The following is a 16,568-nucleotide window of genomic DNA, read 5'->3' as shown; positions in this document are numbered from 1 at the left end:
AGTCAACTATAGCTAATAAGCATTGACCATCCTCTCTTAAAGGGTCCAACATTTGTGGTTCTTAAAACACTTGTTTTCTTAATTTTCTATGAGGTCAGTGAGTTGAAACATTAACTCTTGTTTCCGTCTCTACAGGTGCTACCTGGTATAAGTATCTCGTATTTTTTGTTTGTATTGCCAAATATATGTTCAATTTAACAGTAAATGTATTGTACACTTTAAGACTTGTGCCTGTTTCTTTTTTTTTCCAGACCTTTGTCTCAGCCAACGCCATTTGCCCTTCACTCTGCAACGGACAGTGATGTAGACGTTGCTTCTGGAGATAGCATCAGCTTGGCCAGGTCTATCAGCAAAGACAGTCTTGCGTCCAATATAGTCGGTGTAACCCCAAAGCATCAATCCCAGCTATTTTCGCCACCCGCAGAAAGCAATGGGAAAGGTTTGCTAAGAAATGTGCACATAGAAGATGAGGACGATGAAGAACTTGTATCGATAATTAAGTCAGATGAAGGAATGGTTAATAATTGTGGTGCTGAGTTACAAAATGTTTCATCAAAAGCCCCAAATCAATTATTGCTGTCAAAGTCCCCCACAAAACAGCAACATGACCTTGAAGCAGCAAACCAAACATGTGGATTTTTCTTAGAACCTTTAATGCCTGCTGTTTTAAAACCAGCCAAGGAAAATCTTTTAATTGTTAATAAGCATGATGAATATGGAGAACGTAAATATCGACCTTTGACAGCAAAGAAAATAGCTGATGAACATTTGCCTTCAACACACAAAACGACAGTGAATATCAATGGTGAAGCAGATGTTAACAGGACATTCACTCCCATAACCAGTTCTGATTTTACATTTGTCGCTGATCCAACCTTTACAGAGTCTTTAAGACACAATGAAGCAACAGGAGTTTCTTTGAGTAACTTTAGACCTTTGGCAAGCAGTAGTGTTGAGGCTTCAATGCAAGAAGAGCCTGGAGGTTTTTTTCTTCATACTGGAGATGCTGAAAAAAGATTTGATGATGTATCAGTGAATAATACAACCACTACGGACACAATGAATATCCAAGATTCTGATTCAGAGGTGCTAGATACGGAAGAGACTGCACAAGATCTAGTTGCTGAAGAGGAGGTGCAGCGTGTGGGAAATTGTTACAGTGGAGAAGAGGAATCTAGAAAATTACATCACGATATGAAGGTAAAAGAACACGAGGACAAAGATGATGCCAGCGGACGTTCCAGCCCTTGTTTGAGTACAATATCTCAAGCAAGTAGTACATCCATGACCAGTGCCAGCATTAGAATGACCAGTTTTGCAGAACGTAAATTACAAAGACTCAACAGCACTGAGGCAAAGTCTAGTGCAAGTAGCTCTCAAAAGACTACACCCGATGGGTCAGAATGTTGCCCCATACCCATGATGACGTGGAGGCAGAAACGAGAACAGAGTCCTGGTAGACAGATCAAAGACAGTGCCCAGATACTAGCCTCTGAACTTGTTCAACTTCACATGCAACTTGAGGAGAAAAGAAGAATTATTGAAGCTCAGAAAAAGAAAATGGAAGCTCTCTCTGCCAGACAACGTCTAAAATTGGGCAAAGCAGCTTTTTTGCATATTGTTAAAAAGGGCAAGAATGAAGGGATTCCACAACCGCTTAAGCCTGAACACTTCATGAAAGAAGCGGAATGCCCAAGTCATGAGGAAACTATTGCTCTTGTTTCTCAACCTCCTAGAACAGATGAAGGTTTTCCAAACCAAGAAGCCAAAGAAGATTACTTGAAGCAACTGGATGAAGTAGGGGCAAAAGAAGTACAGGAGAAAATAACTGAGGATGATATTCAAGAGAGCATTGCTGCTGTTAGACAGCGGTGGTTTAAGGAATCCTCCCAAGTTGCCTTTGATGTTGACAAGAACAGGGTGAATTCTAATGGTGGTTTTGATGATGGTATGTCAGATGGCGATGCGAGTGAATATAACCGTTCAATTGAAAAACTTAATGAAACTTTGAGCAACCTTCAATTTGAAATGCATAAGCTTTCACAGCAGCAGGAACTCCTGATGAAGCTTAAGGACCAAGTGCCAACAACACCGGTACCAAATATTAATCGCAACCTGCAGGATCAGAAGAGCAAGCAAACAGCACAGATTATGGAACCATTGTCGCCAACAGGCAGTAGTCCAACGCAAACTGTGCGCAAGCAACCACGCAGCATGCAACTAAAAAGCCCTCGTGCAGGGAGGCCAACTGAGCTAAAAGTCTCTCGAGATACTAAAGCACAGGGCTCTTTTCGTATTATTACACCAACACACAGTGTAGATACTCTTCCCCATTTGCGACCTTTCTCAGGTAGTAAACCACTTAAATTTGAGACTGAAGATATTACTGATCCTGCTGCTATTAATGCAGGGGCTTTAGATGGCAGGACTTCTAACGGTTCTGCTGAGCTCGCCTCTGAAAGGACAAAGGATATGGATGGTCACAGGCACTGTGAGGACAGTCACCTGCGACCATTGGTGCTCTCCACATCTCAGAAAGACAGTTATAACTATTTCTATGAGCAAATTAACACCGAGGCAGTAATTAGCACCCCAAAGAAGCCTGAACACACTTCACTTAACTCTTCAGACAGTTCTGGGAAGGAGAACATTCCTATTGAGGAACACTCCAAAAATAAGGCAAACCTCATTGAAGTAGATATTTCTGAACTGAGGGCACCTGCAGATGGTGAAGTATGTGAAAGCCAAGGCATCTCCACCAGTCATGTGATTTGTGAATCAGATCAGAAGTCTGGATTGGGCTTTTTTTTCAAGGTTAGTCAAATTCAAATATCTAAATTAGTAGTCTCTGAAACATTGGTTTTCACTGGAATCATTTTTTTCTGTTAGTTTTTCTTTCAAGCCATCTTGGGTGGAGTGATATGAAATACGAATGTCCTTTTCTCTTACAAGTACACACACAATATCATATACTTATGCGCTATTATAAAGGTGTTCATCACCTGCAAATCTAGTAGATTTGTTGGTGTACTAATCAAAAAAATTTGACTTTTGCGTGCATCACATCAGATTTGAAAGTGCTACAGATGTCATTAACTGATTTCATTAAAAAGTATGTGCTACAGTGTGGTGGAGGAGAGATTAATTTGAATGGACTCGTATACCTTATACAGGTACGCAACCTTTTATCCGAAAGCCTTGGGACCAGACACTTTTCGTAATTCGGAATTTTTCGGCTTTCGGAATGGAAGATTTTTAGCGTAGATTTTAACGGCTGGCTCAGTGGTAGAGTGCGCGGCTCATATCCGCAAGGTCGCGAGTTTGCGCCTCGATCCCGGCAGTTACTCGATCGCGCGTTTGAGTCTTCAATGTAGTTTTTTCTTGCAGAATAGGAGGGAATAGGGAGGGTTAGGCTGGGATCATTCTCTGCGAGATGATCTTAGTGCGGGAGACAAGTGTAGGAGAGGTGTACTGACTGTGTGGGCAGAATTTTGGAAGTGATTGCTGCCTGTCCCTCCAACTCCAGAGGAATCCGCTCCCCGATGGGCCGCTACGGCGACAAGTGGCAGTTTGCCCACAGCCCGAGCTGCGCCACCCCCAGAACAAGACGTACCTTGCACACCATCAGCTTCTGCCCCTACGGTGAGCGTGTTCCGTTGGAGCGGGGCTGGGCTGGAGTTGCTGATCTGGGATCTCCATGCTTGCAGTGGGCTTGGGGGTCGGTGTCCCGATGAGGGGGCGCAGCTCGGGCCGTGGGCGAACTGCCACTTGTCGCCGTAGCGGCCCATCGGGGAGCGGCTTCTGGTGGTCCTGACGTCTCTCAGCTCCTGTCCAGGGGGGTGGCCGGAGACGTCGGGACCAACAGGAACCCACTCCCCGATGGGCCGTTACAGCGACAAGTGGCAGTTCGCCCACAGCCCGAGCTGCGCCCCCTCATCCGCAACCCAGGTTCCTCTGAAGTTGGAACGGGGCTGGGCTAGAGTTGCTGCTGGCTGTGAGTCTCTGGGATCTCCGTGCTTGCAGTCAGTGTCCCGTTGGTCCTGACGTCTCCGGCCACCCTCCTGGACAGGAGCTGAGACTGGGAACTGTACCGCCCTTGCCCCCTCCCTCTGCAACTGCAAACAACCCCACAGTTCCCAGTCTCAGCTCCTGTACAGGGGGGTTGCCGGAGACGTCACAGCCCGAGCTGCGCCCCCTCATCCGCAACCCCAAGAACAAGACGTACCTTGCACACCACCAGCTTCTGTCCCTACGGGGAGCGTGTTCCTCTGGAGTTGGAACGGGGCTGGGCTGCTGCTGGCTGTGGGTCTCTGGGATCTCCGTGCTTGCAGTGGGCCTGGGGGTCGGTGTCCCGTTGGTCCTGACGTCGCCGGTGACTGGCACTGACCTGCTGGCATCGCCGACGTGAAGACAGTGCAAAGCCCCCGCGCCGGTGCAATGGGCGGGGAGCTGGAGAGGGGAGGGAAGGGGTCACACACATGGCCGGGAAGCAGAGGGATGTAGGTGGGGTGAAACTGAAGGGAGAAACAATCTGCTGCTGCCTGCACGCTGAGTTAAAAAGTTCCCACGCAAGACTCACGATACACTGTGTATCGTGAGTCTACCGTGGGAACATTTTAACTCAGCGGGCAGGCAGCAGCAGCTTGTCAATTATTAACCCCTCCCGCGCAATATACCCTCACATTCTGTTTTATGAATGGGGATTTAGTTCCCCTTTCTTCGAGGACCGACCGGAGGTTCCGCTGTCACCTCTGCGGGCCGCCCTCGGTGAACGTCTTCAAGGACCTTTCTTCGAGGACCGAAAAAAATGTCCGCTGTTCGGAGCTTTTCGTTATTTGGAACTTCGGATAAAAGGTTGTGCACCTGTATAGAGGTTGTTTGTGCACTTCATAGCATGACCAACTGAAGTGGATTACTTATTTGCGTCATTCCCATTTCCCCTCAGTTGCCCAGAGTTGTTATTTATAATTACACTTTGTGTATAATGCATATTAACACTGAAACAGACTAAAATATTATTCGCCAACTGCAATCTGTAGTTCTCTATTGTCACATTCATACTTTACCCTTCAAATGTGCATTTGATCAGTTTTGAAATTTCCATTCTCCAATAATCTCTCGTTTGTGACGGTACTTTGTTGTCTGTACTCCCTCTTCATCAAATAATACTAAACAAGATCCTGAACTATATTTGATCTCCCCCCCCCCTCCAGTACCTAACTGAATTCATGTCGCAATGCTACTATTTAATTCGTCCAATTGTATCTTGCTTAATAGATATTACATTTCTTTGGCATGAAGGCATTTTAAAATCTATTACTATTAAGATGTGTAATTCTAAATATTAAATTTAAAGATTAAAAACCATAAAGATGATTTAAAAACATTTTTTAAACTACAGGTGCACAACCTTTTATCTGACGATCCAAATAACGAAAACCTCCGAATAGCGACATTTTTTCGGTCCTTGAAGAAAGGTCCTTGAAAACGTTCACCGAGGGCGGCCCGCAGAGGTGACAGCGGAACCTCCGGTCGGTCCTCGAAGAAAGGGGAACTAAATCCCCATTCATAAAAGAGAAGATGAGGGTATATTGCGCGGGAGGGTTAATAATTGACAATATGCTGCTACCTGCCAGCTGCGTTAAAAAGTTCCCACGGTAGACTCACGATACACAGTGTATCGTGAGTCTTGCGTGGTAACTTTTTAACTCAGCGTGCAGGCAGCAGTAGATTGTCGCTCCCTTCAGTTTCACCCCACCTACACCCCTCTGCTTCCCGGCCATGTGTGTGACCCCTTCCCTCCCCTCTCCAGCTCCCCGCTCATTGCACCGGCGCGGGGGCTTTGTACTGTCTTCACGTCGCGATGCTAGCAGCACAGTGCCAGTCACCGGAGACGTCAGGACCAACGGAACACCGACCCCCAGGCCCACTGCAAGCACGGAGATCCCAGATCAGCAACTCCAGCCCAGCCCCGTTCCAACTCCAGAAGAACACGCTCCCCGTATGGGCAGAAGCTGATGGTGTGCAAGAATAACGTCTTGTTCTTGGGTCGCGCAGCTCGGGCTGTGGGCGAGCTGCCACTTGTCGCCATAGCGGCCCATCGGGGAGCGGATTCCTCTGGAGTTGGATGGGGAGGGGGGTATTGTGCTGTTTGATCGCCCCCTACTATTCCAGGGACAGGGAGACAGGACGTTCACCGAGGGCGGCCCGCAGAGGTGACAGCGGAACCTCCGGTCGGTCCTCGAAGAAAGGGGAACTAAATCCCCATCCATAAAAGAGAAGGTGAGGGTATATTGCGCGGGAGGGTTAATAATTGACAATATGCTGCTGTCTGCCCGCTGAGTTAAAAGTTCCCACGGTAGACACGATACACAGTGTAGGCAGCAACAGATTGTCGCTCCCTTCAGTTTCACCCCACCTACACCCCTCTGCTTCCCGGCCATGTGTGTGACCCTTTCCCTCCCCTCTCCAGCTCCCCGCTCATTGCACCGGCGCGGGGGCTTTGCACTGTCTTCAAGTCGGCGATGGCTGCAGGTCAGTGCAGTCACCGGAGACGTCAGGACCAATTGGACGTCGACCACCAGGCCCACCGCAAGCACGGAGATCCCAGAGACCCACAGCCTGCAGCAGCCCAGCCCAGCCCCGCTCCAACTACAGAGGAACCTGGGTTGCGGATGACGGGGCGCAGCTCGGGGCGTCGTAGGGGCCCATCGGGGAGCGGGTTCCTGTTGGTCCTGACGTCTCCGGCCACCTGCTATCCTCCGGGAACTGTACCGCCCTTGCAGGAGAGTGGGGTTGTTTGCAGTTGCAGAGGGAGGGGGCAAGGGCGGTACAGTTCCCAGTCTCAGCTCCAGTCCAGGGGGGTGGCCGGAGACGTCAGGACCAACGGGACAGCGACCCCCAGGCCCACTGCAAGCACGGAGATCTCAGAGACCCACAGCCAGCAGCAACTCCAGCCCAGCCCCGCTCCAACTCCAGAGGAAAACGTAGGGGCAGAAGCTGATGGTGTGCAAGGTGTTCTTGGGGTGGCGCAGCTCGGGCTGTGGGCAAACTGCCACTTGTCGCCGTAGCGGCCCATCGGGGAGCGAATTCCTCTGGAGTTGGAGGGGGAGGGGGGTATTGTGCTGTTTGATCGCCCCCTGCTATCCCAGGGACAGGGAGACACAGCGGCTTTTTAGACTGGTGGGCAATCACTTCCAAAGTTCTGCCCACACAGTCAGTACACCTCTCCTACACTGCATTTCATACAAACATTTATTCTGCAAAAAAAAACCACATTGAAGACTCAAGCTCGCGACCGAGTAACTGCCGGGATCGAGGCGCAAACTCGCGACCTTGCGGATATGAGCCGAACACTCTACCACTGAGCCAGCCATTAAAATCTACGCAAAAAAATTTCCATTCCGAAGACCGACAAATTCTGAATTACGAAAAGTGTCTGGTCCCAAGGCTATCGGATAAAAGGTTGTGCACCTGTATAACTTTTTTTTACGTAAGTAATTTATACCCACTCCAGTTTGCCCCCCGATCTGAAATCTTCTAATTCCCATTGGTCGGGTGGTTTCTGATCTCGCGCTGTCTAACATGATACAAGTTGAGGTTTTAATATACATTTTAAAAATACATCTTCTATTACCTGGTGTAATTCGGTTTCCATTGCTAAATAGCCATTTTATCTCATAGCAAAAAATAAAATTATGATTGGTGGAAACTTTTATTTCAAGTCTGTTATTTCAAACTCAGGATGAACACGTTTGCTCATTTATGTGCTAAACTATGCACTGCTCTTTTCTCATTTCTCTGCAGGATGATCAGAAAGCAGAAGATGAGTTGGCAAAAAAGCGTGCTGCTTTTCTCCTCAAACAACAACGCAAAGCAGAAGAAGCTCGCTTACGGAGGCAGCAGCTAGATGCTGAGATAGAACAGAAACGTGAAGAAGCAAGGTGAGACAATGGAGTTTTGAAATGGAAAGGGCAAAAAAGTTTTAGATGTGGATTAGTTATGGTCCAATGATTGTGTGCTGTGGATCATCTCAGCGACCTCAACTCTACTGAACCACGACAGACTTTGCATGACTATGGTTGCTTTCTATTTTCCCTCTCGCCTTATACTCCCTAACAATGCCTTTATGCCACTGGTGTTGTTCTCCAATCCTCTTGTGAAATACTTGGAATAGTTTGCTGTATAAGAAATACATTCATGAGAATGCTTTTCAAGTAATTGGACAAAATATGTAATAGTAGAGCTTGACAAAATAATTTTGATAGTTTGCATTTTTAACTTAATTATATTGGTTACCTGAACTCAAAACAATCAAAATTATTTGATTAATTTTGCAATCAAAATAACAACATTTTGATTTTTCAACGTAGGCCTGTAATAAAATGGAAGATTCTGTGATAGACGTTTTTGTCTAGACACCCTAGTATTTTGACCGTTACCCTCTTTTAGACTATGCATCAATGTAATATAGCTATATCTTTAAAATAAATTAAACTATTTAAAATTCTACGCTATATTCTTAGTCTTAGAGTTGTACAGTACGTCCATCATAATCATAATCAGAATCGTACTTTATTAGCCAAGTATGTTTTGCAACATACGAGGAATTTAATTTGCCACACAGTTATCATACCAATAAAAAGCAACAAAACACACAAAATACATTTTAACATATACATCCACCACAGTGACTCCTCCACATTCCTCACTGTGATGGAATCACTCTGTGTGTCCATGACAGTCCTGTTGCCCACCAATAATAATAACCCTTTGCTTGCACTAGCTCTATATACTCTATACCTTGCCTGCCTAAATATCTCTTAAATGTTGTGATTGTATTTAACTCCACCACCTCTTCCAGCAGCAAATGCCAGATATTAACCAGACTGTTTAAAAAGAAAATGTCTCAACTCCCCATTAAAACTCGTGTTAAACCTGTGGCCTCTTGTTATAGATACCTCTACCATGCCAGAGGATTCTGACTATCTACTCTGTCTATACCTCTTGTAGTTATATTTGCCATTATCAGCTCATCCCTCAGCATTCCTCCATGGGAAAAACAAACCCAACCTATCCAAAGTGTCCCTCTAAAGTCCTCTAATCTAGGCAACAATCTAGATAATCTGCTCAATGCCACATCCTACCTCTAGTGACCAGAACTGCACATGGAACCTGTACCTAAAAAAATCTAAAAGTGCACCATGCATTCCATGTCCATGCTCGATTTGTATCTGAGTTGTCGCCTGACAATAATAATTCCGGAAGTGGCGGCGCTGTTAACAGCTGCGGCTCGCCTGCAGTCCGTCTGTCTTTACTTTTTTCTGTTGTTTTTTTTGTCTTGTTTTGTTTAAGTTTTAGTTTGTTGGGTTGTGTTAGAGGGGGTGAAACATGTTCTCTGTCTCGTCCTTCGGGGGAATGCAACTTTTTCGTGTCGTATCCCCCTTCTCTGCCTCCGTCTGCGCTGAGGCCTAATGGCGGAGCTGGCGGCCTCCAACCTGCGACCGACCCCGAGGCTCCGGAGGCAGAGCCAGCCAGGACATACCAACGAGAGGCTGGCCGTCTTCGGGGCTAAGGCAGCGGTGGCCCGATTTGCTGGTGTGGCGTTCTGGCTTTCGGCGGCGGCCTGGACTGATGCAGCGGGGCTCGGAGCTGAGACTGCGGGACCCGGAGCTGGGGCGGCGGCCTGTAGCGGAGACTGCGGGACCCGGAGCTGGGGCGGCGGCCTGGAGCGGAGACTGCGGGACACGGAGCTGGGACGGCGGCCTGGAGCGGGGGCGGGGGCGGCGGCCCGGAGCTGGGACGGCTGCCCGGAGCTGATGCTGTTGCGGGCCGTCTCGGAGTGGAGACGGCGTTCTGGCTTTCGGCGGCGGCGGCATCACCACGGAGGTCCGCTGGACTGGAGAGCGGCATCTTCGGCCTGGATCGATCGCCTCAGCGCAGAGGGAGAACAAGGAGGGAAGAGACGGAGACTAAGACTTTGCCTCCATCACAGTGAGGATGTGCTTGGTGAACTCACTGTGGTGGATGTTTAATTTGTGTTTAATGTATGTTTTGTTATTATTGATTCTGTGTATGACTGCAGGCAACATAATTTCGTTCAGACCAAAAGGTCTGAATGACAATAAAGGATCTATCTATCTATCTATAATTGTTTTTGCTTTGCAGGCGTAAGGCTGAAGAGGACCGCATTCGCAAGGAGGAGGAGAAAGCACGAAGAGAGTTAATCAAACAGGAATATCTAAGACGTAAACAGCAGCAAATACTGGAAGAGCAAGGCCTTGGTAAACCCAAACCTAAAGTTAAGAAGCAACGTCCAAAATCAGTCCATCGGGAAGAATCATATAGCGAACCACCTTCACGATATCCTTCCACTCGTAAGTAGCATAAAAGTTTGAAATTGACTCTTCAGGTTATGTCATTTTGGATGATGTAATTATATCACTGATGGTGCAACAATTTAAAGCTGGTTTAGTTTTGCATTGAGGTTTGATGAATAAAGCATAACTCATCTTGTTTGATTCCCAAATTGCACTGCACCCAAGTGCTATGAATCACATTGCCAGAATGTACTCTCTTTCCACTATTTCCACAGATCCATATATTTTTTGTATGATTTGACAATATTAGAACATTTTTTAAGAGTAACAGAAAAATGAGGGGAAAAAAATCTACTGTATACCTATAGGAAGGTAGCATTAAATTATTATTTAGAATGGGGGTCTGTTTAAATGCTGCATTGAATGACTTAGCGAATAAATTGAAACTCCTCGGCCCAACAGGTGCACGACCAAGATGCCTCATCCCAGCTAGTCCCATTTGCACGCGTTTGGCTCGTATCCTTCTAATGCTTTCCTATCCATATACCAATCCAAATGTCTTTTAAATGTTGTTATTCTACCTGCCTCAACGACTACTTCTGTCTGTTGAAATGGGTGCCTGGCTAGTAGGTGATCTTCAAAAAATTAGCATGATTCTAAAACATGAATCTACATCTTCTACATGTCACTAATATTTTCTAAAACAGTAAATTGAGGTTAAGATTTGTTTTCCATTTTATTTCATTTATTTACAGTTTTGCACTTTGGAACCCAAAAGGCTTGATAAACAAATAAAATGTGGAATAAAATTGCCAATTTGAGGTATAAAGGCAGTTTGTGTTGCTTACATAATAATGATGTGTGAAGTATGTTTTTTGTTTCCTTTCCTTTAGCTGACAATCTGAGCAGTACTCAGTTTGGGTCGAGTCTGTCTCTGGCATCCGCCGCTACCACTGAAGCAGAAAGTGTGAATTCTGCTGGCGGCAGTGGTAGTGGCGGTTATTCACAAAGGTAAGCATGATGCAAGTGTTCTAGAATGGACATAGATTAAATCATTTCACATTCCTGTACAAATATATACATAATCATTTGCAAAGTTTGGGTAAATCTTATTTTTTTATATTGTGTTTCCACTGGTTGTATTTCATGGATACAAAAAATTATATACAATCAACAATAAACAGTTCAGCACAAACAACCTATGCAATTGTTCTTGCTCTTTGTCCTGCTGCTCATGCCCCACTGTCTTTCCATCCCTATCTATCTTTTCCTCTCACAGTAGATCTATATCATACTCATGTAAAGTGTAATTTTTGGTTAATGCTTGTTTCTTCCCAACCATTCAGCACAGCAATGTGTCTATTGGAATTACAACTAATGGTTGCGAAATGTTCAGAGTTATTTTATTTTATTAATATACAGGACGGACTCCATGGAGACCTTCTCAGTGCTGAGTCGAAATCAGAGTAGGAGCACAGAACGAGACTGGGAAAATGCATCCACAGCCTCATCGATCGCATCTGTAGCTGAGTACACTGGTAATATCAAAATTCTTAAGTTGTGTTTCTTTGAAGTTTGTCTTGAGGACCAATGTTTTGATTTTAACCAAGTTTGTGTTCTGATCCAGGTCCAAAATTATTTAAGGAACCAAGTTCAAAATCAAACAAGCCAATAATTCATAATGCTATCTCACATTGTTGTCTTGCGGGAAAAGTAAATGAGCCACAGAAAAATTCAATACTTGAGGTAAGTAACAGAAAAACAATATATATGTGGTAAACACATTGATCAGGTAATTATATGTTTAAATGTATCGCAACTTCACAACACCAACTATTCTTTAATTCATTTAATAATCAGTTTTATAAGAAGTGATCTGTGTCCCCAACCCACTCCACCTACAGTTTTACAGTTCCCTTCAAAATTCCGTTTTTAAGTATTTCTAAAATGTACAAACTTATAAATGTAATAATTGATGCACCCTATTTAAGATATGATTTTGAAAAATACTCCATTCTAATTGAAAATCATGAATTGTATGGCAGTGGTAGAAAACTGTACATATAATCAATGTGAAAATAATTCACAACAAAAGATGCTGTAAAATAGGGACTAATATATGTCAAGAAGGAATATGATTTAAACCAGGTATCAAAATAAATTTATCTTTTAGCATGGATGATGACTGCACATGTAACTAGGATTGTTTTACCTTTGGTGGATTTTTGCTTAACCAATCCAAAGTTGAAATGCCCTACTCCGAGGCACTTATTCACATATTGTTCAACATTGTTAAAACAAAAGTAATTTTTGGCAAATCTGTTCCCTATTGTAAGACATACCAGGTTCTTAACAACCCTCTGCCAAAATGATTTTTTTCTGAAGGCTGACACAAAGCATATGGATGTGGAGATTACAAGCTGCTGGTGGAACTGTGGGTTAGCCAGCATCAGAGGAGGGAAATGGCCAGCTGAGTTTGAGGTTCAGACCCTTCATCTGGATTATTCTAAATGCTTGTATGTGCCTGATGATTTAAAATGGACAGATCTGTCATTTATGATGACTACCTCCAACTGTTTCTAACCAGAGCAAATTATATTTCTGAATTTTACAAATCAAAACCAATCATAATTGTAAAAAAAAATCTCTTCTTGGACTTTTTGTTTTTGCTCTCTTGGTAAAAGAATCTCAAGGCATCATCCAGGAATCCTCAACTGCAAAGAAAATTATGAGGGTTCCTCACAATGTTGTGTTTGATGTTGGTTCAAGAACTTTAAATATGTTCCTGCGATCAAGCTTTGAATATAGATGGAAACTAATGTAGGAGATTTTCGACCAATGGCTGCATTTCTTAGCTTAAAAACCAATGTGATTACTATTTCATGTTTCACTTTGAGTCTATGCACAGGATCTGTCCTCAACCTATCCCACTGCCTATGACGTTGAATGTTCAACTGGATGATTTCCTGCACTCATAACTGGGGTGTCTGTAACTTTACAGCACTGTTCACACAATACCAGAACTGTTAGGTCATGTCCAGAGCCAACTAATATTGGGAATTGGGTCAAACTGCTATCTTTCTCCCAAATCAGGTAGCAAGCCAATTTTATTGCTCTCTACATATGCGATTAGGAAGAGAGGAAGCACAGGATTTCTTTTAAACCACAAAATTGTCAAATTTACAGTTCAAAATTTCTTAGAAAATTGTTTTCCATTTATCTTCCTAGGAGCTTGAGAAATGCGAGGCTAACCATTACATCATCTTGTTTCGTGATGCGGGCTGCCAATTCCGAGCAATTTATGCCTATTCCCCAGAATCTGAGGAGATCCAGAAGTTAACTGGCACAGGGCCAAAAAGCATTAATAAGAAGATGATCGACAAGCTTTACAAGTACAGCTCAGACAGAAAGCTGTTTAGCCTGATACCTACGAAAACCATGTCGGTCAGTGTGGACGCAATCACAATTCATAACCATTTGTGGCAAGCCAAACGATCTGCAGTGCCAAAGAAGCAAGCAACTGGAAAATGAGAAGAATTTTATGCTTGGGTTCAAGTGCTTCATTAATCTAATGTTCCCCCTATTTCCTCATAATAGAATGTGTTGAAATCAGCAATTTTTCCATTTGATTTGCTGGCTGTTTGGTTTTGGGAGCTACAAATCTCTCCAGATTTTGTTGCATTTGACAGAATGGAACTTTTTATTGTACGTTTGCACAGACAGTGAAATGTTATCTATTCCACAAAGGACAAAATAAGTAGTCAGATATTTTTCTGAAGGATTTTGGTCTCTGGGTGCTGACATTTGGCGGTACGTGACAAAATCATGGCTTTTTTTACGGTGGTTACTCTGGCTTGTAACTGTCTTTTCTTTGCATGTGGCAAATTTTCTCGCCAGTGGATTCTTAAAAGTATTTGTGGACTGTAATTGTAAAAAGGTTCCTCTACTTTTACTTTACCTTCAATTCCTCTATGGAATGGCATCGCCACAGGGAATGGGGCAATGTTGCAGCTGGGTTTGGCCTGAGGTAAACTTGTCCTGAAATTAGAACAAAATGGTGGGCCATCTTCCGAAACTGGTTAAGAAACTGGCCTGACTTTGGTACAACAATCTGATTACTGCCAAAAAACTTGATGACAACTGACTTGCAATTCTGATGTTACTTACTTTTCTTATATTCTTGCTGTGAACGGTGATGGATTGTGATCTGTATATATTGAGACAGCATTGTGACCGATTTATCAGCAGCCATAGTTCTTGGAAGAACAATCATGCAAAGCATATGAACAAATCTGCACAGGCCGGCAGGATGACGGCATATGCTATGTTCAATGGAACATTTGATTTATTAAAAACGTGAATTTGGCACATTTTATACATACCATCATTTTAGAGAAAGTCTGTGTTCTGCAGTAATGATTGGGTGTTATTCGTCCAGTAAGGAAGATTGTTGTAGAAGTAGAGTATTATCACGCAGGGCACAGTATTGCTGTATGGAGGCACACTGAGAGGTCACAGTCAAATTGTAATGCTTTTTATTGCATTGTGCATTCTGAAATCCTTACATCCTCTTATTTTCCAATGCTGTATGAGCAGTATGCTCTTGTAAGAATGTATATTCTGTTGAACATAGCCTATTTCTTTTGGGATAGCAGTATTTATTATATTTTGCCATTCTTGACTACTGTCTGCAAAATGGACATTATCCCACCAGATGTTTATGATTTATTTTTCCTTCTGGAGTTTTTAACAACCTGTCAGGAGCTGTGTGTGTTCTGTTTAAAATAAAGGAAATATTAATATTATGCGGTATAGTAGTAAACTAATTTGATCACTCTCAAATGTGTGATCATAATGATGGTACTTGAAGCTAGATTCTTTCCACGACACAGCAATTCTGTGTAATCACTTGTAATAAACCTGCAAGATACAATTGCTTATAAGACACTTTTTAGTTTGACAGTGCTGACTTATACATATAGCCTGAACACTACCAACATGTAAACACATCTTAGCAGAAGGAAACAGCTTTAACTTTTTCTTTGAAACAAAAATGCAGAAATAAACGATGTTTATTTATAGTGTGTAATTGTTCCAAATTGAATTGTATGTTTAGAAAATTTCAGCTAAAATTGGCTAAATCGACATGGGAATTTAGCGAGCATCAATGTATTTACCAACAAGTATTTGAAAATATCTTAATTGTAGGTGCAGATGAATGTATTTTCAAATACTCTTAGTTTTTCATTATTATGGCAGAGTTATCGTCTGTTGTTTTATAAAATGCATTTTAATACCAAGTGAAATAATCAGTAAAGGTGATTGCATCATATAGGGACTGAACATTTTAATAAATTAGTATGATGTGATAATCTTTAAATTGCTTAATTCTTAATAAGCAGGATCAGAGAGGAAATCATTAAAAAGTATGATAAATTAAGGCATATCATCAAAGGAGTTTATGTAATGTATTCTGTTATCTTAACATAGGTTAATGTCAGATTGTTTGCAGGTTTGATACCGTTTTAAAAGGGATCATTCCTATGCAACATTTATGAGACGTTCAAAATTTAAAATGTTAAGTTTTCACTACTTGAGTACATAAAAAAAAAAATCCTTTGGGAGATAATTACAGATATTTCAATTTAAGCAGTTGTCATAATGGCTATGAAGCATTTAGTTTCACAACATACAGTATCCTCCATAATGTTTAGGACAAAGACCCTTTATTTAATTATTTTCCTCTGGACTCCACAATTTGTGATTTGTAATAGAAAAAACCACATGTGGTTAAAGTGCACATTGGCAGATTTAAATAAAGGCCATTTTTATACATTTTAGTTCACAATGTAGAAGTTTCAGCCGTGTTTAAACATAGCCCCCCATTTCAGGGCACCATAATGTGTGGGACACAGCAATGTCATGTAAATCAAAGTAGTCATGTTTAGTATTTTGTTACATATCCTTTGCATGCAATGGCTGCTTGAAGTCTGCGATTCATGGACATCACCAGTTGCTGGGTGTCTTCTCTGGTGATGCTCTGCCTGGCCTGTATTGCAGCCATCTTTAGCTTATGATTGTTTTGGGGGCTAGTCCCCTTCAGTTTTCTCCGGCATATAAAAGGCATGCTCAATTGGGTTCAGATCGGGTGATTGACTTGGCCACTCAAGAATTGACCATTTTTTAGCTTTGAAAAAACTCCTTTGTTGCTTTAACAGTATGTTTGAAATCATTTTCTTGCTGTGGAAT

General features: G+C 43.1%; 1 protein-coding gene across 3 annotated transcripts in view; it reads left to right on the top strand.

Annotated features, from left to right (window-relative positions):
• The window catches only part of camsap1b (calmodulin regulated spectrin-associated protein 1b), a 68,021-nt gene extending 52,755 nt beyond the window's left edge, over positions 1-15,266 (top strand). For all 3 annotated transcript variants that reach the window (XM_055660129.1, XM_055660128.1, XM_055660127.1), the window contains 7 exons: positions 252-2,814; positions 7,807-7,943; positions 10,168-10,376; positions 11,213-11,330; positions 11,742-11,857; positions 11,947-12,065; positions 13,548-15,266. In XM_055660129.1, the coding sequence (XP_055516104.1) occupies positions 252-2,814; positions 7,807-7,943; positions 10,168-10,376; positions 11,213-11,330; positions 11,742-11,857; positions 11,947-12,065; positions 13,548-13,850 (3,565 nt within the window). In that variant the 3' untranslated portion in view covers positions 13,851-15,266. The remainder of the gene's footprint in view (positions 1-251; positions 2,815-7,806; positions 7,944-10,167; positions 10,377-11,212; positions 11,331-11,741; positions 11,858-11,946; positions 12,066-13,547) is intronic.
• Positions 15,267-16,568: the final 1,302 nt, after the last annotated feature.

The sequence above is a fragment of the Leucoraja erinacea genome, chromosome 31 (assembly GCF_028641065.1).
Source record: "Leucoraja erinacea ecotype New England chromosome 31, Leri_hhj_1, whole genome shotgun sequence".
NCBI classification, from domain to species: Eukaryota; Metazoa; Chordata; class Chondrichthyes; order Rajiformes; family Rajidae; genus Leucoraja; species Leucoraja erinaceus.
Note: the sequence above shows the minus strand (reverse complement) of the source record. Positions and strands in the feature narration are given on the sequence as shown.